Raw genomic sequence first — 27,986 nt, forward strand, 5'->3', positions numbered from 1 at the left:
ACGTATTTTATTTACTAATGCATGTAATGGTTATTTATATTTCTGAAGATCTCTTCAGCAGTTTCATGTATTTTTTATATTTCTCTTAATTTTGACATCTAATCTGGGATTTGAATAATAAATCGCTTTGCTCAGCATTCGCACTTTCACTTTACCTCTCTTTTTATTGTTTTTTTTTTAATTGGAATGTACAATTAGAAAATGCGTCACTTTCGTTTCTGAATGTTTGATTATATTCTAACTAAGCGAACAGCTGGATAACCCCAACCCTCAATACGATGGATAAGAGGGATTCTCTGTATTGAAACCTAGAGGCTGGCTATATAAAAATGCACTTGTTAATCTGTGAGCGCGCGATATTGAAGGTCAAAGTTGAAAAATATAGCCAATACATGAACATGACCCCACCATAGGTCAACCGATAGAAGCCACACTAACCCCAAGTCACACGACTTTTTATTAGAGGCTGAAGTTATTTCATACGTAACGCTGAAATACATCACCTAAATGAAGAGGTTTATTTTTTTTATTTTTTTGTGGAATTGATCTTCTTCCTAATGCTAAAATGGAGAAAATATATTATAAGTCAACGAATAGTCTTTAATCCATAACAGCGATCTGGCGACGAAAATATATCTGTTACAAATTAGAGACGTCTGAGCAAGTCATTATCGAATTTCGGAAGTAACTGTGAGTTAAAATGTGGAATTAATTAAAGAGAAAGAGAAGTAAATTTAGCGAGAAAGTGCAATTAGCCTCATCTGCGGCTGGTGACTGGCACTTGTAAAGTAATATCATAAAATCAATAGGAAATAACGATACCAAGCAGAAATCTGGACCAACAAAAGCTATAATTGAACTTTGGGTAAAGTGACCATTACGGTAGAAGTCTGTATACGACATTTCAACTGACCATAGCTGGTGACCACTTACATAAACAGCATGAACACCAACGTGCAGGACATAACATCCTTATAAGTCGCGAGCTACCGGTTACATACACAGCATAAACACGGATTTATAAGACATCACATCCTTATAAGTCGCGAGCTACCGGTTACATACACAGCATAAACACGGATTTATAAGACATCACATCCTTATAAGTCGCGAGCTACCGGTTACATACACAGCATAAACACGGATTTATAAGACATCACATCCTTATAAGTCGCGAGCTACCGGTTACATACACAGCATAAACACGGATTTATAAGACATCACATCCTTATAAGTCGCGAGCTACCGGTTACATACACAGCATAAACACGGATTTATAAGACATCACATCCTTATAAGTCGCGAGCAACCGGTTACATACAAAGCATGAACACGGATTTATAAGACATCACATCCTTATAAGTCGCGAGCTACCGGTTACATACAAAGCATGAACACGGATTTATAAGACATCACATCCTTATAAGTCGTGAGCAACCGGTTACATACAAAGCATAAACACGGATTTATAAGACATCACATCCTTATAAGTCGCGAGCAACCGGTTACAGACAAAGCATGAACACGGATTTATAAGACATCACATCCTTATAAGTCGCGAGCAACCGGTTACATACACAGAATGAACACGGATTTATAAGACATCACGTCCTTATAAGTCGCGAGCAACCGGTTACATACACAGCATGAACACCGACGGGTAAGACATTACTACCTTCTTAGTCGCGAGCTACCGGTTACATACACAGCATAAACACGGATTTATAACACATCACATCCTTATAAGTCGTGAGCAACCGGTTACATACAAAGCATGAACACGGATTTATAAGACATCACATCCTTATAAGTCGCGAGCAACCGGTTACATACAAAGCATGAACACGGATTTATAAGACATCACATCCTTATAAGTCGTGAGCAACCGGTTACATACAAAGCATGAACACGGATTTATAAGACATCACATCTTTATAAGTCGCGAGCAACCGGTTACATACACAGAATGAACACGGATTTATAAGACATCACGTCCTTATAAGTCGCGAGCAACCGGTTACAGACACAGCATGAACACCGACGGGTAAGACATTACTACCTTCTTAGTCGCGAGCTACCGGTTACATACACAGCATAAACACGGATTTATAACACATCACATCCTTATAAGTCGTGAGCAACCGGTTACATACACAGCATAAACACGGATTTATAAGACATCACATCCTTATAAGTCGCGAGCTACCGGTTACATACACAGCATAAACACGGATTTATAAGACATCACATCCTTATAAGTCGCGAGCAACCGGTTACATACAAAGCATGAACACGGATTTATAAGACATCACATCCTTATAAGTCGTGAGCAACCGGTTACATACACAGAATGAACACGGATTTATAAGACATCACGTCCTTATAAGTCGCGAGCAACCGGTTACATACACAGCATGAACACCGACGGGTAAGACATTACTACCTTCTTAGTCGCGAGCTACCGGCTACACACACAGCATAAACACCGACGTGCATTACATCCTTATTAGGTCAAGGACTGATCAACATCGTCTCAACTATCATTTTCACAATAGCGTGGTTGGGTTTGTAATGCTTATAGCTTGTCCTTATTTCAAAGATCAATTACAATTTCCCACGTGTAAAATAGGCCATGCTTGCGTGGTTTTAGCATCATCTAAGATTTATATAATGCCACAAGAGAAAATTGATGATAGGATTTACTCAAATCAGTTCACTGGCACTACATAGATTTTCGACCTGCCAACTAATGAATTTGGTTCAGTTATCTTAATTAATTCCTGCGTCTAACACATGGTTTCTAAAACCGATTAAGCCAGAAAAAAAAAATTTAAAATCTTTAAAGTGAAAGGCTGCAGAAAATGTTCAATGATGAACATTTTCATTTTCGTGACGAAAGATATTCTTCCTTGGCATTATGGCACAAAATAACAGCATCGTGCCAAATAGCATTCTCTCTCATTTCCTGCACTTTTGATATTAATTCAGATGTTCATAGATTGCATATACATGTATCTCCAAGCAAATCTCTTTTTTCGTTTATTTATTAGCCTCGTTCCACGAACTCCGAGTTTGAAATACGCTTTCGTTAGCATGTTAATATTCTTGTGTTGGGTTATTATTGCAATACGCAAACTACAGCCCCCCGTAGGCCTATTATAGTTAGTTAGAAAACATCTTAGGTGGTGTACAGATGGTTAAAATAAGTGTTATAAGGTTTGAAGAACAAACATATACATCACTACTAAAATTAGGATGGCGTAGGACTACAGGTGGAAAAAGGCGGGAATTCCCCAGGTCGGGTCCCCCCGTCCACTATAAGGTCCTAGAGAACTCATGCTATAAACCTGTGCAAAACATCAATTCACTACAAATGAATGATAGAGGCGACTAAATCTTCGGTTTTGACATATAGTGGGATGTTCTGTTGTGAGAGTCCTTCAACTACGTAACATGTGGAGGATAGTCTTTTTTCATGACGAGTTGGTAGCCGGTTAGGAGCTGGTTGATCCAATGTTGTTCCCTATTCAGGCGTTGATGGCTCGGCATGTTGAAATGTTTCGCTACTGGCAAGTCTTGGCGTTTCTGTTTGATTGAACAACGGTGGTTGTTGATCCTCAGATTGAGTGGTGTTTTGGTCTCCCCTACTGCTCGCTACACTTGGCACACGTTATAAGGTATATTTACATTGGCCGATGTGCAGGAGACCGACTGGAGGATGCGGTATTTCTGTCCATTAGTCTTACAATTGAATGAATAGATGCTGCGAGTATACGGACAGAGTTTACACCTCTTACTGTTACATGTCTGTAAACAGCCAGTGGCAGTAGCTTGAGAGGATGAAGGTAGCTTACCATTGACTACCAAATCTTTGATGTTTATTGGTCTGAGGTAAGCTAGTATAGAGGGTTCCGGGAAAATAACATCGAGTTTGCTGGACGACAACACGATATGCCAATGTTTATGGAAGTTTGTTGACAATGCTGCCATGCCGAGATGAAAGGTTACCACACAAGGTACTCATCCAGTTTTCGGTCTGGCTTTGTATTCCAGTGTACTCGCCCTGTCCAATTCTTTCACCCTATCGATCTCAAGATCAATTAGGGCTGCTCCATCTCTTAGTTCTTCACAACGACGTTTGAAGCCATCGTCGTCGGAGAAGATACGCATGATTCTCAAAACTTGAGAATATGGAATGCTCCTTGTAGTGTGGGGTGGGTGACAACTGGACGGGCGAAGGTACTGGTGAGTGTCCGTCGGTTAACTGTATAAATCCGTGTGTATTTCTCCGTTGACGAGTGTGAAACGAGTGTCCCAAAAAGTATTTTTCTCGTCGGAGATGTCGACAGTAAACTTTATGGTCCGACGGAACTCATTCGCGAAACGAATGAATTCCTCTAGGGACTCTCTACCGGATGCCCACTTAATATCTGTGTCGTCAATGAATCTAAACCAGCTGAGTGGTGTCGATGGGGACCATATATTAGATCATACCGTCGTTATTACTCACTAGACACTAAATAGAAATAAATAAATATAGTAATAAATATATATAGTAATAAATAGTATATAAGAAATTGAAATCTGTACTTGCGAAGGTGAATGTATAAAAAATAACAAAAAACAGACTTTGCCGCAAGGCCTTTATGCCCTCTCAGGCTTCTTCAGGCGGACTCATACTTATATATATAGTAATAAATATATATAGTGATAGATTATATAGACCAAATCATGAATATTGTATATGTATATACTTGACAGTTAGACTTTATCAAGACTAGGGAGTGCATCTGATTTGTCGGTATATTCCTCTAAACTCGCGTATTTTAACCACACTAAGAGCTTTCAAAAAGGAGCAAAATATCCTAGAAATCTCTTAGTGTGTTCGACTGCTCGATTTTTGTTTTTTGTTTTTTTTTTTTGTGAAGGTAACCAATAATTTGACTTCACGTTCTATTGAAATGTGAGCTACCATACGGATCTCACATAGTTCTCTTAACAACACTTAACAACAATTTGCAAATCACTAGACGACTACATATGTGCGCTGTGATATTTTCAACATGACATATGATTATATTTTCCCAACACTTCCTAATAAATTAAAGCATTTCATTTAATTCTTTCTAATGTTACATTAAGTATTCATAGGATATATTCCCGTAATAAAAAAAATTGAATAGACCAAATGATATACCTTCTAGAAAGTTGGGCTTTTGGGATGAATTCGAATATCTATGTTTGACCGAATATAACTCTTATGAGAAAAGAAACAAAAAGTGGTAGCGGGAACGATTGTCTTTTAGTTGGGAAGTAGGTGTTGATGTTAATTTGCACGTCTTAAGTACGAAAAAAAGTAGAGATGGCGCGACATTGAAATTATAATATTATTGAATTATATAAACCAGAGACATATATACAGTATGTATGTCTCTATATAAACCTTTGGTATTTCAAAATATTGAGAAGTTTGGCTAGTCCATGTGTTTCTTAAGAAATATCCACACTGGCCAATTACGTATATAAAGATCGACAAAAATGTTAATAGGATTGTTATCGATCAAAAAAATATGTAGGACCAGGTGGACTATCTCGGCAGTTATCTAGAAAGGTCGTTATGATGTTGGGGTTATCTAATAATCAATAGAAAACCATTACAGAACAATATATTTTATAGAAGATGTTATTGCATTTCATAAATACAATACGTTAAAACAGCATATCATCTTCCTTCTGTAGACGGTCTTCGTGAAATTTGTTGTTTCAAAGACACAACGAAAAGACGCGTGTTATATTCTAACATTTCAAAAACAACAGAAAGACGCGTGCTATCTTCTCTCATTATAGACACAACGCAAAGACGCGTGTTATCGTCTTACATTAGAGAGACACAACGCAAAGACGCGTGTTATCTTCTTACATTAGAGAGACACAACGCAAAGACGCGTGTTATCGTCTTTCATTACAGACACAACGCAAAGACGCGTGCTATCTTCTTTCATTAGAGTGACACAACGCAAAGACACTTGTTATATTTTTTCACATAGGAACACAACGGAAAAACGCGTGTTATCTTCTTCCATTATAGACACGACGCAAATATACGTGCTATCTTCTTTCATTAGAGAGACACTACACAAAGACGCATGCTATCTTCTTTCATTAGAGACGTAACATGTGGGATCTTCATATTTTCCTTTCTTTTTAACGCTTGTTAATTCCTCTCTTGCCGCTAACTAACCTTTGGTTTTTATACCTGAGCCTACGCCCAAATGAGGGGAATTATGGGTTCCTTCCACTGGCTGTGACATAGCAAAGTCATTAAAATGGTATTTTATATTCCCTGTACGGCGGTCGGTACTGAAATTGATGCACGTGAAAACATAACTGGTCCACTTCGGTGTCAGTATGATAGACCTGGTGAGATGACATGACACCCTGCCTGTGATCTGATGTTTCAGTGAGATGACACTATAAAAGAACTAATTGGCTATATTTCATTTGGCACTGTCGCCAAATGATTCGCATGTGTTGATATGATATTCCTTTGAAACAAAATGTTAATTATGAAAACTGGGAATATATATATATATAGCTGTATGATGCTTTTTATTTTATTATTATTTGCTGTCACATGGACATTTCAACTTTATTCTATATATATTACATGTAATATAGAGATAACAACAATTGTATGCATATATTTTATTTGATGTAGGTTATTGTGGGTAATCTAAATAAATTCAGCAGATAAACTAAATAGTACCGTTGTGGTACTTTATGATATATATGCATCAAAACATATCTAATACAAATTATATGTGTATAGTTAAATAGGAAAAATAATCTTTACACTACTACAGAATATACCTGTACAACAAAGAATGCAGGAAATAAGCTCCGCTCAAATACAAGTACATGTTTATTTTATCACGTATCATGCTAATGTGTAAGGTAGTATAAACATTAGTGTATTGTGTAGATATCATACAGCCTTAATTATTACTTCTAACTAAATGGATATAATATGCTTATTAACAGCTGTATTATGTAGTTATATATCCATTCAAAATAAATCGCAATCGCAAAGGAAATTTCCTTTGATTGTACCATGCCATAGAGTATATATTAATGTGTTAGATAAGATGTTCCGTTTCCGTTACTTTGGAATCTGCTGGGTTTATATTGCTTCAATAAATGTGTTATTACTTGTTACATACGTTCTCTTTTATTGTAAGTATATCTTATAGTATAATACCTGCTTAAAGGGACATCACGGTAAAAACGTTGTTATTTTCATTGAATGTACGTGTTTTGTTCCTTTCCAGTTATGTTTCTATGCTGTCCCAATGTTCACAGTCGATCCCTATGTCCAGCTTGACCACTCGATTTAGTTGGGAATCCCCCTCTAAATTTAGCGCGGAAATTATTTTTAAATCATCACGTGACTGTTTTGAAATCGTGGCAACACAAACACACGATAGTTTACAAGAGGAGATATTCCATCTGGGTTAATTGGATAACGATATTATAAGTGGTTTAAATGTTAAATAGTACGTTCTGTATATATTCCGGCACACATATGTATGTGTAAATAAGTGTAAACACTGTTCATATAGTATAGTGACAGTAGCGATGTACTGGTACAGACAGTATAAATATTACCGTGTTTGTGTAACTATTACCGAGTTTAGGTAAATATTACCGAGATTGTCATGACCTACTATCAAGCAATCAAGCAGAATACGAGCGGCGTCCGTATTACTGCTGTTTTCATGTTTGTACTGTTCCAATCTATTGTACTGCTTCCCCAGTTTAATTCTAGGATTGTGTTTGACCCATTTTCCCATTATTCTCTCCATTGCGGAAGCTGTTATCGTTTTAAACCGCAGTCGATTCACCTTGGAAGCCATTTTTGTTTTCAGGTATTTTAGTTTGTTGTGCGCATGCGTATTTAGACTGTTGATCAACGAATTGTGATAAACTTTTTATAATTAATAATTGATGTTTTTTATATACATATATCATCAAATTCGAATGGTTATTGTTCATAAGAATTGTTTTTTTAAAGATATACCCAATAATATGAAAAAAATACAAAATAAAAATTGGTTTACCGTGATGCCCCTTTAAGCGTGTGACGTTGTAGCATTAATAATACGACAGTGTTGTTTTTTGTCTCACAGGTCATCCTCCGATGTGTGTCCACATTATGGATTTAAGTGAACTCTCGTTGAGGAAAAACGTCCATGATATCTACCAGTGCTAAAAAATATGGCAGACGACAGTTCCCCAATACAGGGGACCCAAAACTCTCAGAACAATTCCTCGAGCAGAAACAACACCGTATTTCATGAACCAGATTTGGAACTACTGGAAGCATTACGAAAATGCCAAGAAAGTTCTGCAAAGATCGAATTGCATGCCGGTGAGTAGATCAATCAGATTAACATCCCTCGCTTTGTTTCTTTCAGATATATTTAATAATTGGTAACTCAAGCTGCATTGGCGTTTTGTCAAAGAGGGATCTTTCCTATCAACCGTGGACAAAGAAAGCAATACTTCCAGTTAAACATATTGGACATATTATTTAATTCGATGCTCTTCTAAATGTGCGCTACATATTAAGGCCCCATACATCTTTAAATCAACCCTGGAATAGCATCAGACTTATATTTCGTGACATGACTATCACATAAAATTGGTAGTTAATTGCATCAAGTCAAATTTTATCAATACCTTCTAATTCATTACTTATAGCATTGTCATTTTCTAATTTTATAGCGACGACAACGTGTTTCAGATGGTTTGACATTGGGATTTCATTCTAAATTGACCATTTATTTCCTGCGACCAAAAAAATGTTTAAGAAATGTTCATGCTGTTTACGTATATTAGTGCAAATCAAATGATCCGGGTCGATTCGGCGCTTGTTTTCCTTACCGATGTTATCAACAACTTGTATCGATTGTAGACACTGTCAGCTCCAATACTCGAGCAATATCTCCTGGAAATTGACATCACTAGTGTCGTCAACTTGAGATTCTACTTTATCTGAAATATTAACCGGACGTGGCACTGGCGTAGATGAGTTGACCTTGCAAACGACCTTGAGTGGTGATAGCTGCCGGGATTGGCATACCAATTATCTAATCGACGATGGCTGGTCTAGCAAATATATTTGTTTATTTGAGTTATTGAGAATCAGAACTGGAGAAAAGAGTAATATTACGACATTCTATGTAATGCCGAACGGTTAACTGCACGTAACATCGACGTATAAATCTTGACCTTGGTAACGACCTTTAGAGGTGAAATTATCATTCGTCTCGGCGTCCCATTAGTCGTAATTCTATAAAGCCATGGAGTGTATAAAACAGCTCTGGTTACAAGTACTAATAGATACGGTGTACACTTCGGTGCTGGCGTCGTCTCTCTTCACTTGACAAAGTGGGTGCTATCAATGGAAGCCATGACAGCTGGCTCTATGTCACAACCGGAAGTAAATGGATGGTGACATCCGGTACGTTTAATTGGCCTATATTTCTATATAGCAATAACCTAATTATTCATCATGTGTTCAATAGAGAGGACAAAGAGTTATTGAAATGAACTTATAAGCTCTTAACCGATTTTAGTCTCTCGACGTGGAAACCATATTGGTAGAATTAAATCACCACTGCACCACTCCCTGGGAGACATCCGGACACTATATATGGGCTCCCTGTTGATAGATTATTGTACATGTGCATGCATTTCACCTGGTAAACAATTGTGACATCAATATTTATATATAATCGTATGTAGGAGGGGCGTCGAGCGTTTGAATATGAACAAAATCCCGATCAAACATAGACTTTGGGTAGTGAAGTATGAAAAAATATCAGTTACCTCAGACAGTTGTAATGTTTCGTATAAAAATCGTCTATGGTCGCCTCCAGCCGTATAAAAATCGTCTTTGGTCGCCTCCAGCTGTATAGAAACAAAAAGTAGAGTTTGATTATGTAAAAATAGACATGTGGGTACTTCACCCGCAAACTATAGCTCGGAATTTACGCCAGGTTCACTGGTTCACGTGTCATTTATGTCCCTTTGCAAAAGAAGATTGGATGGCGGAGCCTTGTGCTATTAACCTCGCTTTGGCTAAAATCCAAATGGACAAAGTTTCTCGGAATAATTTGTTGCTTTGACAACATCATTAAAAACGGCCGTTTTAGATTTGACATCGCATCACGTGAACATCTATAGAACGAAGCTTCCCTAAGGTAAACAGAGATCGGTCTCTGTTCACTTGCCTAAATCATTTAGAGTCTTAAACGTTGTATCGGCAGATAAACGCGAACAATCATTTTAGAGACTTCAAGCAAGAACACAAATCAAGAAGCACTATTTAACGCTTTATCAGTAAAACCAAGTTAATTTCGAAAATTCCGAAATTTGATTGGGCAAGAGGTATAAGATCTTGGAAAACATGGACACTGGTTGGATATTTTGTATGTCACAGGTACCAAGAATAATGGCCGGATATGGTAAATCGACCCTTTAGCTATACCTAAGGGATATTTTATATACCATCACAGCCAACAGGGGACAAGGAGAAAAACACATCTTAATAGATGTGTTTTTCTCCTTGTCAATTTGTATACGAGCGTTGGCTAGTCGTTTTCACAGAGTTTTATTTTTCGTTATTTTTGAGGGAAAATTACAAATGCAGATTTGAATCGCAAAACATTTTGACAGCAAAACTCATTGAGACAAATATTTCAATTCAAAATATTCGCAAAAAAATGCCTCCTTTTTGTTTTGTAGAGTTGGAACGACCTAATGTGCTATCGTAAAGTAAATCAGGCGCCTGCTCTATCAATATTTCCTTACCACAAGTCCCTTACTTAAATTTAAAATTAATTAAAGCATTGCAAAAATTCAGGAAGGCTTTTTAATCAAGATCTTAAAAAATCTGTAATACGTTCCTGTGGAAAATTTAAGTTTAGCAATGTCCTTATGCCAAGGAATGTTGATGAAATCGAGGCCTGCTTACGCTTGAAGAGGAATGAAATGACCCTGCCATCACTGAGGGCAGGTGAACTTTTCCTCTGGCGATCCTCCGCCAGTATAATACGGTACTTAAGACAGATATTGTTCTACAGTATCTAGGCAATATCAAGACGGATATCTCTCCACTCCTGTAAAAAGCCCAGCATCAACGACCTTCCGTTTCACCTCGGCATCACGCTGGTCTGACTGGTCTGACCCGTCTTACTCCTTTTATCCATTAGGACAAGTAGGGTCTTACCAAAGGAGTTCCGAATCACATAAAAGACGTAATGTACTTGTACTGTTTAGCAGATCGCGACAGAAATCGGTGGTCGGGGAAAATTGTGTTTAGGTAGCTTAGGGCACAGATCAGTTTTGGAATAGGTTTTTTGTCGTCTCGTCAATTTGTGTGAATATCATCAGTTTCGCTAGCAGTATGTGTATATTGGCATTCGAGCGCGTGATCAAAGTATGTAACATTTTGTTTTGTCATCAATATTGGTATGTTGTGTCATCATTACATGCATATTACGTCAGCAATACGTGTTTATCATGTCATCAATATATTATATTCAATTGTGTCAACAGTATGTAGGAATCATATGCCCATCTATACATATATGTACATATACTGTGTCACCAATAAGGGCCGCGATGGACGAGAGGTTAAGGTTTCCCGACACAGTATTACTACCTCTTGGTCGCGAGTTCGAAACCTACATGGGGCAGTTGCCTGGTACGGACCGTAGGCCGGTGGATTTCCTCTGAGTACTCCGGCTTTCCTCCACCTCCAAAACCTGGCACGTCCTTAAATGACGCTGGCTGTTAATAGGATGTTAATCATAGGGTCATCAATATGTGTCTATTTGTCATTAACATAGGTAAACTGTGTCATTAACGAAATAGTATATATGTATATTGCGTTACCAGTATGTGCATATTACGTCATCAGAATATGCATACTTTGTTATCAATAAACATGTGTGTTTATTGAGTTATCAATATATGTACAAAGATTAGAATCGTTTAATGTCGTTAGTTTGAATAAAATTAACAATAGCTAGATGTGTCATAATGAATAAACGGATAAACAGCACGTGGAATGCAACTTTGTACAATTGTAATACCAAACATATCTCGTATTCTGAATTTCATTACGTAAAAAAGTATTTAGTGTGCCAATTAACTCTTTACTCGCTCGCTAAAGAATTATTTTAGTAAAATAAGTCCCTTTGGCCAATGGCGAAGCCCTACACTCATCATACAAAACGACAAACATAAGCAGTGTACTACCTTTTCTACAATGACCAGATAATGCTCTCTCAAAGGAAGTAGGCATTCTAACATTTTAAACAAAATAGGATTACTAAATACCGATATGAAAGCTGTTATACAAATGGAATGAAACCTGTCTGTAAACAAGGTTATCGCCATACATAAACTGAATTACTGGGTGTTTGGTGCCATCTATATATAAAATTGCTAACGTCAGAAATAACGAATGGGATTATATTTAAAACTCACACACAGAAGTTCCCCATAAGCAAGCTTTTATTCTGCATGCATGACTCCCTGAGTGATGAAACTGTCAAAGATATAGAAATGAAGTGCCACAGTGTTAACTAAAGTCTGCTCACGAATGTCAAAATACTCCAAGGCCATGTCACTCTATTCCACGTCATTGGTTAGACTTGCCCATGTCTCTAGAATATTAAAATTATAAATGCATTGTACTAGCTTTATGATATAGGGCCTTTTCGATATGTCATACCCCAAAATATCAAAGTAAGGGAGATAAGTTAGCATAAGGACTGAGCAATTCTTCACAAAAGTTTTCTGGCTGGTAGTGGATCTATGTGAGGCAGATTTTACCTATTTAATATTCGTCATACAATTTCCTTATCATTTGTTATTTCATTATTTGTGTGTACTTTGTACAATTCTGTATTTGGAACAAAGTACAACTGCGTGGTATAGGTTTATATTTAACTAAGTGTTCAAATGCCTTTTCCACTTGTGGGTGTATTTTGTACATTTGTTCATCATTTGTGTGTACTTTGTATAATTATGTACTTGGAACAAAGTACAACTGCATGGTATAGGTTTATATCTAACTAAGTGTTTAAATATTTTTTCCACGTGTGTGTATTCTGTTATTTCCTCCTGATCCGTACGTCTGGTAATTGTAAGTTTGGATCCTGTATGTGACTAGCGTTGACTGTGTAAGCCCAGTTCTCCTATTGATTAATGGTATTAGTGTCCGATCAGCTCTAATGAGACGGTGTTACGTCAATGATTATATGTTACCGACCTTTCATCTCCGCTCCGACACCAGTGAGATGGACAGGAGTAGAATTAGTCCAGTCTATCTCCAGTCTGTCAATACGACCGTTCTCACCTCGTCTCGGGCATACAAAGCGGGCTTAGTTGGTATCAGAACACCACTGATCTCGTATGTACTGTAGAGGTTGAAATTTTCGAGTCGTTCCTATTTTTGCTATTCCCGAGTATATGATTAACACTCGAAATAAGATATTTCAAAAATGGAATATAAGCTAATTGGTTGGAATTCATCTTTTTGAGTGAGAAGAATGAACACTTCTATGGACACATTGTCGCCCTTCACTATATATCCCTATAACTGGGTTACGAAACTAAATCCTTGTCGGTAGAAAAACTGGTGTTTCCGAGACGTACGCGACGCTTGAATAATATCTTCTTCGTCCTATATGAAACAAAATGGGTGTGTGTATAGACTTGAATCACTTAACACGTATGCATTTTCTTTCTTCTTTTATTGCACCGTCTCACTATTAAGCGCTGTAAATTCCGTTCTTATACGTTTGGTAATTCTGTATGGAAGCGTTTTTACAGCACTAATTCCAGTTAATACAGACTCATCGTCATGTCTGAGACTGCCTGTGGTACACAATGGGGGAAGAAATAAGAAAAAAGTTGACGAGATATTTGAAATCTGTGACCTAATCTAATCTGATTGTACATGTATATATTATGTAGACAGATTTACGGGCGTGTTTGGTTGCCTTTCCATTCATCGTTTTTATATGGTTTTGCTTAAAATGTATGAGAAGAGTAAAGCTTCCCAACATCTTCCTATGCCTCGTCAAGATTGGATCTTTGGACGCATGGTTAACACGTGAACCAGAATGCGTTTACGAACCGGGAATACGAGATAGTTAAGTATGTTTTACGAGCTCTGTCAAAGTGCCGATTCGCGATGACGGAGCACGAACACCAGGTGCATTTATTTACAAACAATAAGCACGCGCTGTTTTATATACAGGAGCCGTAAATACACGTGCAGCCTGCATCGTATTAACCCTTTTTTCCTCGCACATGATCTAATGACCTATTGACCGGATTGTACAATTATTTTTGTATTTTGCCTGAAATAGCAACTACTGCATTACATGGCCTTGCTGTCGAGAAAAGATCTCCAGTGTCGGGGCTTAGAAACGCAAGCCTTCCGTGTTAATCATCCAACGCAACATATACGATATGTCATCAACGTTTTCTCGCCTTGATTTTTATTTCCTGGACATATTATTTACCTTTACTATGTCTCTGCCTAAAAGCGTCGGTAGACTTGATACAATGTTTACATATATCGTACGTTACAAATATCGGATGAAAAACCGTTGTCAATTTACATATCTCATTTCAATGTCATGAGCACAAGTCAAGCCTTACCAAATAGCCGGTGGCTGGTCGAGAGGAAGAATATTAAATTAGATTTCGGAATGAGACCGAGAGTCCATACATATCTGTACTAAACTTATGTCTGTGTCTGATATTCGTCTATAACGTTACACAGAAAATCTTACACTTGTGTCCGACATTGAGTTTAATGATACATTGGTGATTATTGGTTAAAATACCACTGGTGGTTTTATACCTTACACGCATGCGCTAGTCGTGGATTTTATATCACAGACTGACCAGTTTTGTCTTGGAGGCTTCCTTGAAAAACATAAATTGCTCTGGATATGACATGCGTAACGGGCTTCCTGTATGATGTCCACTCACGTAGCTACAAGCTACTACATGAAGTACCAGACTCAAAATGACTCCGGCTTTCCATGGGACTATAAACGCAGCAAACAGCTAAATATAATGATTGATTTGAAACGGGAATTAAGCCGTGTAGTATGTCAAAATATTGGAGCTTGTTGAATTCAATGCGATATGAACACGGGTGTTAGATTCTATTTATTGTATTCTTCATATTAATATATGAAATAAGTTAAATAGTCCTCACACGTTTCCTTAAAGCATAGTTTCGACCAAGACACTACCCTTGTCTCCATCGAGACAATCTGATGTCTATTCGTTGCGAAAGCCTCTGGCTATCAATTCCGTGTGAAATTCAGACACCACGTGAAACCATGTCACTGCATTCGGCGCCCTTATGAACCAATCAAAATTAGATTTACGGGTTTCTATATTCCCTGTAACCCCCTGAGGGGCGGGCGTGAGCTTCAGTAAATTTCTCGCCATGGTGTCGGAATTTTTGTACTCAATGCCTGTGGATTCCAAGGTAATCCTGTAGACTTTCTGTCGAAGCATACAAAGCAAGTCACTCTCCCGATTTGTCTTTATTGGACTCCGAAATGGATTACGACGGCTATGTTGGATTCATCGGATGTCACATGGGATTCCCCGCGGTTTCTTGCGGTCTAACTTGGTCCAACTGGAATTGGCTGCAACGATTTTTAATTCCAATTACATTAGCGCGTGACATTCCGACATGTTTTTAAAATTTAAACATGTTTCAATTCCTTAAGTGATGATATACGTGCTTTGTGTAAAACAAAGTAAAACAAATGACAAGGAGCGGAAGTTCTCGTGTCGGAATGTATACTCCGATTGAAAAAAAAACAGCGGCGTGATATAAAAGGACGAAGCCATGGTGAGGAAATATACGTTAGCGCCCGGTGTTGGAGACGACGATTTTTGTTTCTGGTTGGCGTGTCAATGTCATTCTGATATGTATTCTTGCACAGCATACATATACTGTCCGAAATTTGTTTTTTTAACAATTAAGCAATAAGCTGCATTTATTTTGCGTTAAATGTATGGATGAGAAAAAAAATGGAAATACAGTATTTTGATCTGGAGACGGATGGAGCAAGAATTGATACTTAATTATTTTCTGTCTGTTTAGTCTGAATTTATTTTAACATAAATAAAACGATCTTGATATAAAATATCTGAATGATTTTAACGATATCGATATTTGAAGCTTGAATTAATTCACATGTGACGTTTTCTTGAAAAAGACGCTGTATCATCGTTGATTATCATCATTATCAGGTGAAATCAAATTAAACTCAATCCATGTGGAACTAGGATTTGTATGAACCTACGGCAACAGATAAGAACTCACTCTGCACACAAATCATTTATAAATATATTATTTGCTGCAAGATCGCCATCTGGTGGTAATGGAGTAGTCGACTTATCCCCCCTGACTTTCACGGTGGAGAATCACGTGGTCTGAAGATACGAACTAAAAAATGGCGGCCAACTGTGCAGAAAGCATAAAATGAGGTAAGATTCTGAAAATACTCATTAGTTTCGAAGCGAATTTGTCAGTTTAATCGCTCCGATTCGAAACATTGGCCAAGATGTTACGGAAAAATTTCGGACAATCACAACACAAATGAGGTATTAATACGTTTTAGTATAGGATATGCTCGCAACTATGAAAAGCTTATGTAATGAGTATTTTCATTGTCTTGCTCACTTTATGCTTTCTGCACTGGTGGGCGTCATTTGGAGTTAGTGTCTTCAGATCACCTGATTCTCAACCGTGAATTTGCTTGGTGTATCATCTTGTCTATCTGATCGTGTTAACTAAATATGGCAATTAAAGTTTGAATGTTAGGACAGGGACTGCGTTGTACAGTGTATGTATGTCTCTGGTTAGGGATATGAGAAGTTTATGCGATATAATGAAACCGACCTATTCTATGATGATTGGTACCTTTCGTAAACCGGTGTTATCTTAATGAAGTCTCGGCCTTCAGTCAAACTGTCTCTCTGGCATACAAACGTGACTTCTTCTGACAGGGAAATGAGTAAAGGTGTGTTACTGTAACCATATTGACACCCCACCAGTACTTGCCACAATACAGGTATAACTGTCATTAGCGAAATCATACCTTAGGAGAAGTCTTTTAACGCAAAAAAAAAAAAAAAAAACCGCTAAAATGAGATTCCCGCTAAGATATGTACGTTACCGGTAATATTTACATGTACATATTTTGTTTTTGTTTGGTTTGTTTTTGTTTAACGTCCTATTAACAGCCAGGGTCATTTAAGGACGTGCCAGGTTTTGGAGGTGGAGGAAAGCCGGAGTACCCGGAGAAAAACCACCGGCCCACGGTCAGTACCTGGCAACTGCCCCACGTAGGTTTCGAACTCGCAACCCAGTGGTGGAGGGCTAGTGTTAAAGTGTCGGTACACCTTAACCACTCGGCCACCGCGGCCCCTTTACATGTACATAAACCCCTGTTAAAGTTTTTTTTAAATGTGTGCTTGATTTAGAATCGATAAGTAATACCTCAAATTGTCGGAGAAAGAGATTGGTATCGATCAGATACTCAACCGCTTGTATGACCCGTATTTCTAGGATGCTATCTGATCAGAAAGGCTAGCATAATTTGAGATAATTCCCTTTATTTGATTTTGCTGAAAATTGCTGCTGCGTTTATTAAGAATTGCAGAATTAGAGAATATCATATTTCAAATCAGTTACAGAAATCCAGCTGCTTTTATAAATGGCTGTAGAAAAAAAAATCTTTAAATATCTACAGTTATGTAATAAACATACAGTATTGATGGAAAGTTTATGTATTTCTGTGCACTGTAAGGAAAAGCAATTATCTTTCGCCATTTTTTTTTCTTTATTATTATTATCATTATTTTGCGTAAAAAATAAGTAATTATAAATCATATTGCATGCGTTACAGCAATAAGTCATGGTAAAGTACAAAACGACGAGCTTCAGGACTCGCACTATGTATTATCACTGGTGGTTCCATCACCTCAATCACTCCTTGGAAGTTTAAATGATGTGAAATTTATATCAAATTAAAGTTTGAAGTTTTCGCTACCTGTGTGATGATGTTATTGTCTAAGTTTTATGACATATAAGAGCACACGGGTACGTGACGGACAGTATTCCCGATATAAACAGTGGACGGGGAACCCCCACTTAGTGAATTCCCGCTGTTATACGTCATTCTTTTATCAGTATTTTTTTTCATATATCAATTAAAACAACGCTTTATTTTCGTATGTAGAAAGTACATATTCCACATAGTTACAAACCTCAGAAACACATTTTCTGTAGGGAATTAGCTCGGAGAATAAAAACCAGTTACTGATTTAGTTGTGTTAGTCTTGTTTATGTAGAACTGATAACATCATCATACTTTATGTTCCGTTTCGATCGGCATATTTTAAACGGAAAATTACTAAATGTCTTAAATCGTGAAAATTATTGAGGTAGAGATCAATCTTTCTTTAACCAATTTTTAAGTTTTTATTAAAGTATACTTATAGCCAAATATGCTATTTTAATCCTCGTGGTTTTTTTTGCCAGAGGGAGAGAATAAATTAATTGGCATTTTACAAGTCAATATTTTATCTGAAAACATTTTTCGTTTCTCTAGTTACGATAAATATACATGTATATATATATATATATATACCACAATTGTACAGATCGTGCAGACTGGTGAACTGATAATGTATTCCATGTTACCTTGGCCTCCGTTACATTGACAACCGATTTCATTTGGATTAGGATTGTACCAAAAAACTGATTTCAGAGGAATATTGTAGGCCTACCGCCCAGTTCCAACTTATAAATGCTGTCTAAATATAAAAATAGCCATAGTCCATGAAAGGTTGATTAAATAAAGACACAGAATTGAGGTGTTATGCAAAGGAAAACTTTTTACTTTTTTTCAAGACACTTATCCCTAATTGCTCTGGATAACATGCTATTGGCTTCCGTATGTTGTTCAATGAGGTAGTCACCACCTACTACAAAGAGACTCCGCCTCATAATGATGGCTTTTCAATGGCGATAAACCAAGCAAATAACAACAAACTAAACGTAAACGTTGTAATTATATGATTTATACCGATGATAAGAACCGGAAAGACATTTATTGCCATTTGACAGATTCCTTTCTGTCTACAATTAACAACCTTTCTATTAGGCTTTCCTACCCTTTAAATATTTACCTATTTGTTATTCTATAAAGTAGCAGCAAAATCTTTCATTTTCTATCTGTCATTCAAAATAATCCTTACTATATCATTCCGCTTTCCCCTGAGATTTCTACTCGCAATTGGCCATTCGGATCCTCTCTCTATGTACCCACCATTTCATTTGATTTTTTCCGCATTACTCTACCATGTAGAAAACTGATCGATGGCTATTTAATATATCGCCTGGAATCGATACATGTTCTGATAATGTTACTGTAACAAACCTATTTACGTCAAGTCGGCGTGTATCTATCTAACTAGAGTATGTTTAACTTTTTAAGAGGATTTTCCACACGAGATTGATGAAATGACATCAGATTGCGATACCAATGCTAGGCACGTCACCTTACGTCAGTCTGTTATACACAGCGTACACCAATGGCATTTTAATGGCAAAACAATTACGTTTAATCTGCATAATATGTAGCGAAAACACTATATAAATTATTTCCTTACATAAGCCAAGGAGAGGCGCTTTTCTTTCGACATATCGGATGGGGAGGCGCTATCATTTCGACATATAGGATCGGGAGGCGCTTTTCTTTCGACATATAGGATGGGGAGGCACTATTATTTCGACATATAGGATGGAGAGGCGCTTTTCTTTCGACATATAGGATTGGGAGGTGTTTTTCTTTCGACATATAGGATGGGGAGGCGCTTTTCTTTCGACATATAGGACGGGGAGATGTTTTTCTGTCGACATATAGGATCGGGAGGCGCTTTTCTTTCAACATATAGGATCGGGAGGCGCTTTTCTTTCGACATATATGATCAGGAGGCTCTTTTCTTTCGACATATAGGATGGGGAGATGTTTTTCTTTTGACATATAGGATAGGGAGGCGCTTTTCTTTCGACATATAGGATCGGGAGGCGCTTTTCTTTCGACATATCGGATGGGGAGATGTTTTTCTTTTGACATATAGGATAGGGAGGCGCTTTTCGTTCAACATATAGGATTGGGAGATGTTTTTCTTTCGACATATAGGATGGGGAGGCGCTTTTCTTTCGACATATAGGACGGGGAGGCGCTTTTCTTTCGACATATAGGATTGGGAGGCGCTTTTCATTCGACATATAGGACGGGGAGGCGCTTTTCTTTCGACATATCGGATTGGGAGATGTTTTTCCTTCGACATATAGGATGGGGAGGCGCTTTTCTTTCGACATATAGGACGGGGGGGGGGGGGGGGGGCGCTTTTCTTTCGACATATATGATCGGGAGGCGCTTTTCTTTCGACATATAGGATGGGGATATGTTTTTCTTTCGACATATAGGATTGGGAGATGTTTTTCCTTCGACATATAGGACGAGGAGGCGCTTTTCTTTCGACATATAGGATCGGGAGGCGCTTTTCTTTTGACATATCGGATTGGGAGATGTTTTTCCTTCGACATATAGGATGGGGAGGCGCTTTTCTTTCGACATATAGGACGGGGAGGCGCTTTTCTTTCGACATATATGATCGGGAGGCGCTTTTCTTTCGACATATAGGATGGGGATATGTTTTTCTTTCGACATATAGGATTGGGAGATGTTTTTCCTTCGACATATAGGACGGGGAGGCGCTTTTCTTTCGACATATAGGATTGGGAGATGTTTTTCTTTCGACATATAGGATGGGGAGGCGCTTTTCTTTCGACATATAGGACGGGGAGATGTTTTTCTTTCGACATATAGGATGGGGAGATGTTTTTCCTTCGACATATAGGACGGGGAGGCGCTTTTCTTTCGACATATAGGATTGGGAGATGTTTTTCTTTCGACATATAGGATGGGGAGGCGCTTTTCTTTCGACATATAGGACGGGGAGATGTTTTTCTGTCGACATATATGATTGGGAGATGTTTTTCTGTCGACATATAGGATGGGGAGGTGTTTTTCTTTCGACATATAGGATGGGGAGGCGCTTTTCTTTCGACATATAGGACGGGGAGGCGCTTTTCTTTCGACATATAGGATAGGGAGATGTTTTTCTTTCGACATATAGGATAGGGAGATGTTTTTCGTTCGACATATAGGACGGGGAGGCGCTTTTCTTTCGACATATATGATGGGGAGGCGCTTTCCTTTCGACATATAGGACGGGGAGGCGCTTTTCTTTCGACATATAGGATGGGGAGGTGTTTTTCTTTCGACATATATGATCGGGAGATGTTTTTCTTTCGACATATATGATCGGGAGATGTTTTTCTTTCGACATATAGGATGGGGAGGTGTTTTTCTTTCGACATATAGGACGGGGAGATGTTTTTCTTTTGACATATAGGATAGGGAGGCGCTTTTCGTTCAACATATAGGATTGGGAGATGTTTTTCTTTCGACATATAGGATGGGGAGGCGCTTTTCTTTCGACATATAGGACGGGGAGGCGCTTTTCTTTCGACATATAGGATTGGGAGGCGCTTTTCATTCGACATATAGGACGGGGAGGCGCTTTTCTTTCGACATATCGGATTGGGAGATGTTTTTCCTTCGACATATAGGATGGGGAGGCGCTTTTCTTTCGACATATAGGACGGGGGGGGGGGGGGGCGCTTTTCTTTCGACATATATGATCGGGAGGCGCTTTTCTTTCGACATATAGGATGGGGATATGTTTTTCTTTCGACATATAGGATTGGGAGATGTTTTTCCTTCGACATATAGGACGAGGAGGCGCTTTTCTTTCGACATATAGGATCGGGAGGCGCTTTTCTTTTGACATATCGGATTGGGAGATGTTTTTCCTTCGACATATAGGATGGGGAGGCGCTTTTCTTTCGACATATAGGACGGGGAGGCGCTTTTCTTTCGACATATATGATCGGGAGGCGCTTTTCTTTCGACATATAGGATGGGGATATGTTTTTCTTTCGACATATAGGATTGGGAGATGTTTTTCCTTCGACATATAGGACGGGGAGGCGCTTTTCTTTCGACATATAGGATTGGGAGATGTTTTTCTTTCGACATATAGGATGGGGAGGCGCTTTTCTTTCGACATATAGGACGGGGAGATGTTTTTCTTTCGACATATAGGATGGGGAGATGTTTTTCCTTCGACATATAGGACGGGGAGGCGCTTTTCTTTCGACATATAGGATTGGGAGATGTTTTTCTTTCGACATATAGGATGGGGAGGCGCTTTTCTTTCGACATATAGGACGGGGAGATGTTTTTCTGTCGACATATATGATTGGGAGATGTTTTTCTTTTGACATATAGGATGGGGAGGTGTTTTTCTTTCGACATATAGGATGGGGAGGCGCTTTTCTTTCGACATATAGGACGGGGAGGCGCTTTTCTTTCGACATATAGGATAGGGAGATGTTTTTCTTTCGACATATAGGATAGGGAGATGTTTTTCGTTCGACATATAGGACGGGGAGGCGCTTTTCTTTCGACATATATGATGGGGAGGCGCTTTCCTTTCGACATATAGGACGGGGAGGCGCTTTTCTTTCGACATATAGGATGGGGAGGTGTTTTTCTTTCGACATATATGATCGGGAGATGTTTTTCTTTCGACATATATGATCGGGAGATGTTTTTCTTTCGACATATAGGATGGGGAGGTGTTTTTCTTTCGACATATAGGACGGGGAGATGTTTTTCTGTCGACATATATGATCGGGAGATGTTTTTCTTTCGACATATAGGATGGGGAGATGTTTTTCTTTCGACATATAGGATCGGGAGGCGCTTTTCTTTCGACATATAGGATGGGGAGGTGTTTTTCTTTCGACATATAGGATGGGGAGGCGCTTTCCTTTCGACATATAGGACGGGGAGGCGCTTTTCTTTCGACATACAATGTATAGGACGGGGAGGCGCTTTTCGTTCGACATATAGGATGGGGAGATGTTTTTCTTTCGACATATAGGATCGGGAGGCGCTTTTCTTTCAACATATAGGATTGGGAGATGTTTTTCTTTCGACATATAGGATGGGGAGGCGCTTTTCTTTCGACATATAGGACGGGGAGGCGCTTTTTTTCGACATATAGGATGGGGAGGTGTTTTTCTGTCGACATATAGGATGGGGAGACGCTATTCTTTCGACATATAGGATGGGGAGGCGCTTTTCTTTCGACATATAGGATGGGGAGATGTTTTTCTTTTGACATATAGGATAGGGAGGCGCTTTTCGTTCAACATATAGGATTGGGAGATGTTTTTCTTTCGACATATAGGATGGGGAGGCGCTTTTCTTTCGACATATAGGACGGGGAGGCGCTTTTCTTTCGACATATAGGATCGGGAGGCGCTTTTCTTTTGACATATCGGATTGGGAGGCGCTTTTCTTTCGACATATAGGATGGGGAGATGTTTTTCCTTCGACATATAGGATGGGGAGGCGCTTTTCTTTCGACATATAGGATGGGGAGATGTTTTTCTTTCGACATATATGATCGGGAGGCGCTTTTCTTTCGACATATATGATGGGGATATGTTTTTCTTTCGACATATAGGATTGGGAGATGTTTTTCCTTCGACATATAGGACGGGGAGGCGCTTTTCTTTCGACATATAGGACGGGGAGGCGCTTTTCTTTCGACATATAGGATGGGGATATGTTTTTCTTTCGACATATAGGATGGGGAGGCGCTTTTCTTTCGACATATAGGACGGGGAGGCGCTTTTCTTTCGACATATATGATCGGGAGGCGCTTTTCTTTCGACATATATGATCGGGAGATGTTTTTCTTTCGACATATAGGATGGGGAGGCGCTTTTCTTTCGACATATAGGATGGGGAGATGTTTTTCTTTCGACATATATGATCGGGAGGCGCTTTTCTTTCGACATATAGGATGGGGAGGTGTTTTTCTTTCGACATATAGGATGGGGAGGCGCTTTCCTTTCGACATATAGGACGGGGAGGCGCTTTTCCTTCGACATACAATGTATAGGACGGGGAGGCGCTTTTCGTTCGACATATAGGATGGGGAGGTGTTTTTCTTTCGACATATAGGACGGGGAGGCACTATTATTTCGACATATAGGATTGGGAGATGTTTTTCTTTCGAGATATAGGACGGGGAGGCGCTTTTCGTTCGACATATAAGAGTTTTACAGCGAGGCTAGAGGTTGAAGTCCACCGGGAATGTTGACGATCGGAAGTTTGTTATGGTTGTCAAGGCAATGGTGATTTGTTTGTGAAGACGTGATTACGACAGTATAGTTATCAATCTGATTTTACGCTAAAGTATAAATATACGTAACTTTTAACGAATATAATAAAGTTCAAAGGCTTATCACGATGTAGAAATACATTACATTTACTTGGAAATAATAATGTCTTGTTATCGGTAAACCAGAAGCTTATGTGTTTCCAAATATAGATGTATGTCCATTACAAAACGCCCTTGATATAATTACGACCTTTGACGAACTGTGACATTGGAAAAATTATAGACCTTGTTTTAAGAAGTTAACACTACTGCTGACAGAAAGACCTTGTTAGCGCACCCAAGGACTCGATAATTTGTTAGAGCGGTGTCGATGTGTATACCAGTACTATATCAACACAATGAGGGGGTTTGATTCCTAACGATGATCTAGAATCCCGTGGCGTCTAACCATCGTTTTCCCACATAGGGTTATGTCAAACTGTGTCCACATACGCATCATCCTGTCCCAGTTCTTAAACCAAACCAGGTGGGAAATCTATACACGGCCATGTGATAGGTCACGTGGTCGTTTAAACATACGCTGCAATATACCACGGTATATAAGGATGAATTGGTCTTAATTTGACATGAAGATCGACAGGAAGATTTCTCTGTGAAATCGTTGGATAAGGAAATTGAACATAATAGGACTTTGGCAGGAACTCTTACGCTAAAATGGCGTAAGATTTGCATCTCTGTGATTAAAATGCAATGTTTAGACCTTGTGTATACGTCAGAAATTATTGTTTACTCTTCTTACAAGGAAATCGATCGGTCCACTTTTGACAAACATAAAAATCCAATAAATGAACTAGAGAAATAGCTCCGGCAATTACTGGCACCAGCGTACTTCGCTAATTTACGAAAGTAAAATCAGATTGATCCCATTAATCCCCTGTGATGTGATTGATATTTAGTGACCTGTGGCCTCATTTCCGGTATTGGATATCTCGTCGATGAAACGCTTGTAATGCTCTAATCATGTTTAAAGTAAAACGCGAGGCGACATAGTCGTTCCTATATTTCTTACGTGGAGATAAGCCTTAAACAATATGTGTACCAATATAGTATGCTGACATGCTAACGTCCATCCATGATTAAGTCTGGATAGGAGATCAAATGAATTTGTTTTTCGCTGTAACACTATGTTAATCGTGTTGTGGTCGTATACTGATGGAAAATCTAATGGAAAAAGTGGTAGGTTATCGAACTTGTCACAACGGTTTTGAGTGTAGGGTTTGAATTACGGGATTCGCTTACAGTACGAATATATTGATTTACACTATTTCCTTATTATATGTGAACTTCGGTTTGTTTGGTTAATTAAATGGACGATGTTCATCTAGGATTACTAATGCATGGTCTTATTGGTTTGGGAGTGACCAAATGAAGACAAGCGAAAACAGGAGAGAAATAAATTGTCAAGTCATATTTTCTGTTAAAAGAGGTATGCCAATATATAATATACATTTTATCGAAAAATATTGAGCAGTTAGATACATATATATACTATAAATAGAATCCGTATCGAAATTAGTAAGTTGTGCGTTCCGACTCCTTCCAATTCCACTGATTTAGTTTGGAAATCATAACATTATTTTAATATGTGATTTGTATTTTCCCCATTTCATTATACATTGATGTGTTTATTTGGAAATCAGATATCAAAACAAAGGTTTGCAGATCATATATAATTGCATTAGAATGGATTCTGCTCTCTACTGAGCTGCCGATGTGCACAGGGTGTCTTTAATATTCCAAGTATACCTTGACTCATCGGAGTCTCAAAAACCTGCAGGTTTATCCCGGTTAGTGAAATCACCGAAAGGTAACGCTCAAATACTGTTTGTTTGTTTTTATTTAACGTCCTATTAACAGCCAGGGTCATTTAAGGACGTGCCAGGTTTGGAGGTGGAGGGAAGCCGGAGTACCCGGAGAAAAACCACCGGCCTACGGTCAGTACCTGGCAACGGCCCCATGTAGGTTTCGAACTCGCAACACAGACATGTCAAATACATTTACAACAACACTACTGTGACATGAAGTGTAAAAGACGTCATTTCATTTAAGGTGACGACAAACTTTTTGTTCGGGTCTAAATTAGCCTTTCGCGGAAGAAAATAAATCTGAATTTGTTCTCCTAAAGATTCGTGATACATCAAACTATTGAACTCGTTTAATAAATTCCGCGGTACGTTGGCATATATTTCTTGTGAGTAGCACTCTTTATACTTACACCCTTGTGAGTTACACCCTTGTGAGTTACACCCCTGTGAGTTACACTCTTCATAGTTACACTCTTGTGAGTTACATCTCTGTGAGTTACACCTCTGTTAGTTACACCCTTGTGAGTTACACTCTTGTGAGTTACAACTTTGTGAGTTACAACTTTGTGAGTTACAACCTTGTGAGTTACATCTTTGTGAGTTACACTCTTGTGAGTTACACCTCTGTTAGTTACACCCTTGTGAGTTACACTCTTGTGAGTTACACCCCTGTGAGTTACAACCTTGTGAGTTACACCCTTGCGAGTTACAACCTTGTGAGTTACACCCCTGTGAGTTACAACTTTGTGAGTTACACCCTTGTGAGTTACACTCTTGTGAGTTACACCCTTGTAAGTTACACCCCTGTGAGTTACACCCCTGTGAGTTACAATCCTGTGAGTTACACCCCTGTGAGTTACACCCCTGTGAGTTACACCCCTGTGAGTTACAACCTTGTGAGTTACACCCTTGTGAGTTACACCCCTGTGAGTTACACCCTTGTGAGTTACAACCTTGTGAGTTACACCCATGTGAGTTACACCCTTGTGAGTTACACCCTTGTGAGTTACAACCTTGTGAGTTACACCCTTGTGAGTTATACACTTGTGAGTTACAACTTTGTGAGTTACACCCTTGTGAGTTATACACTTGTGAGTTACAACTTTGTGAGTTACACCCTTGTGAGTTACATCCTTGTGAGTTACACCTCTGTGAGTTACACCCTTGTGAGTTACACCCTTGTGAGTTACACCCTTGTGAGTTACACCCCTGTGAGTTACACCTCTGTGAGTTGCACTCTTCATAGTTAAATCTCTGTGAGTTACACCCTTGTGAGTTACACTCTTGTGAGTTACACCCCTGTGAGTTACACCCTTGTGAGTTACACCCTTGTGAGTTACACCCCTGTGAGTTACAACCTTGTGAGTTACAACCTTGTGAGTTACAACCTTGTGAGTTACACACTTGTGAGTTACACTCTTGTGAGTTACACCCTTGTGAGTTACACCCTTGTGAGTTACAACCTTGTGAGTTACAACCTTGTGAGTTACACCCTTGTGAGTTACACACTTGTGAGTTACAACCTTGTGAGTTTCAACCTTGTGAGTTACACCCCTGTGAGTTACACCCCTGTGATTTACACCCCTGTGAGTTATACCCTTGTGAGTTACACCCCTGTGAGTTACAACTTTGTGAGTTACACCCCTGTGAGTTACACCCTTG

At 38.7% G+C, this 27,986-nt stretch overlaps 1 protein-coding gene across 1 annotated transcript in view; it reads left to right on the forward strand.

Moving 5' to 3' along the window:
- Positions 1–27,986, forward strand: part of LOC117343442 (diuretic hormone receptor-like) — a 143,074-nt gene that overhangs the window by 40,501 nt on the left and 74,587 nt on the right. The window contains exon 4 of the mRNA XM_033905790.1: positions 8,187–8,428. Coding sequence (XP_033761681.1) covers positions 8,275–8,428 — 154 coding nt within the window. The 5' untranslated portion in view covers positions 8,187–8,274. The remainder of the gene's footprint in view (positions 1–8,186; positions 8,429–27,986) is intronic.

Source organism: Pecten maximus, chromosome 15 (assembly GCF_902652985.1).
Source record: "Pecten maximus chromosome 15, xPecMax1.1, whole genome shotgun sequence".
In the NCBI taxonomy this organism is placed as follows: domain Eukaryota; kingdom Metazoa; phylum Mollusca; class Bivalvia; order Pectinida; family Pectinidae; genus Pecten; species Pecten maximus.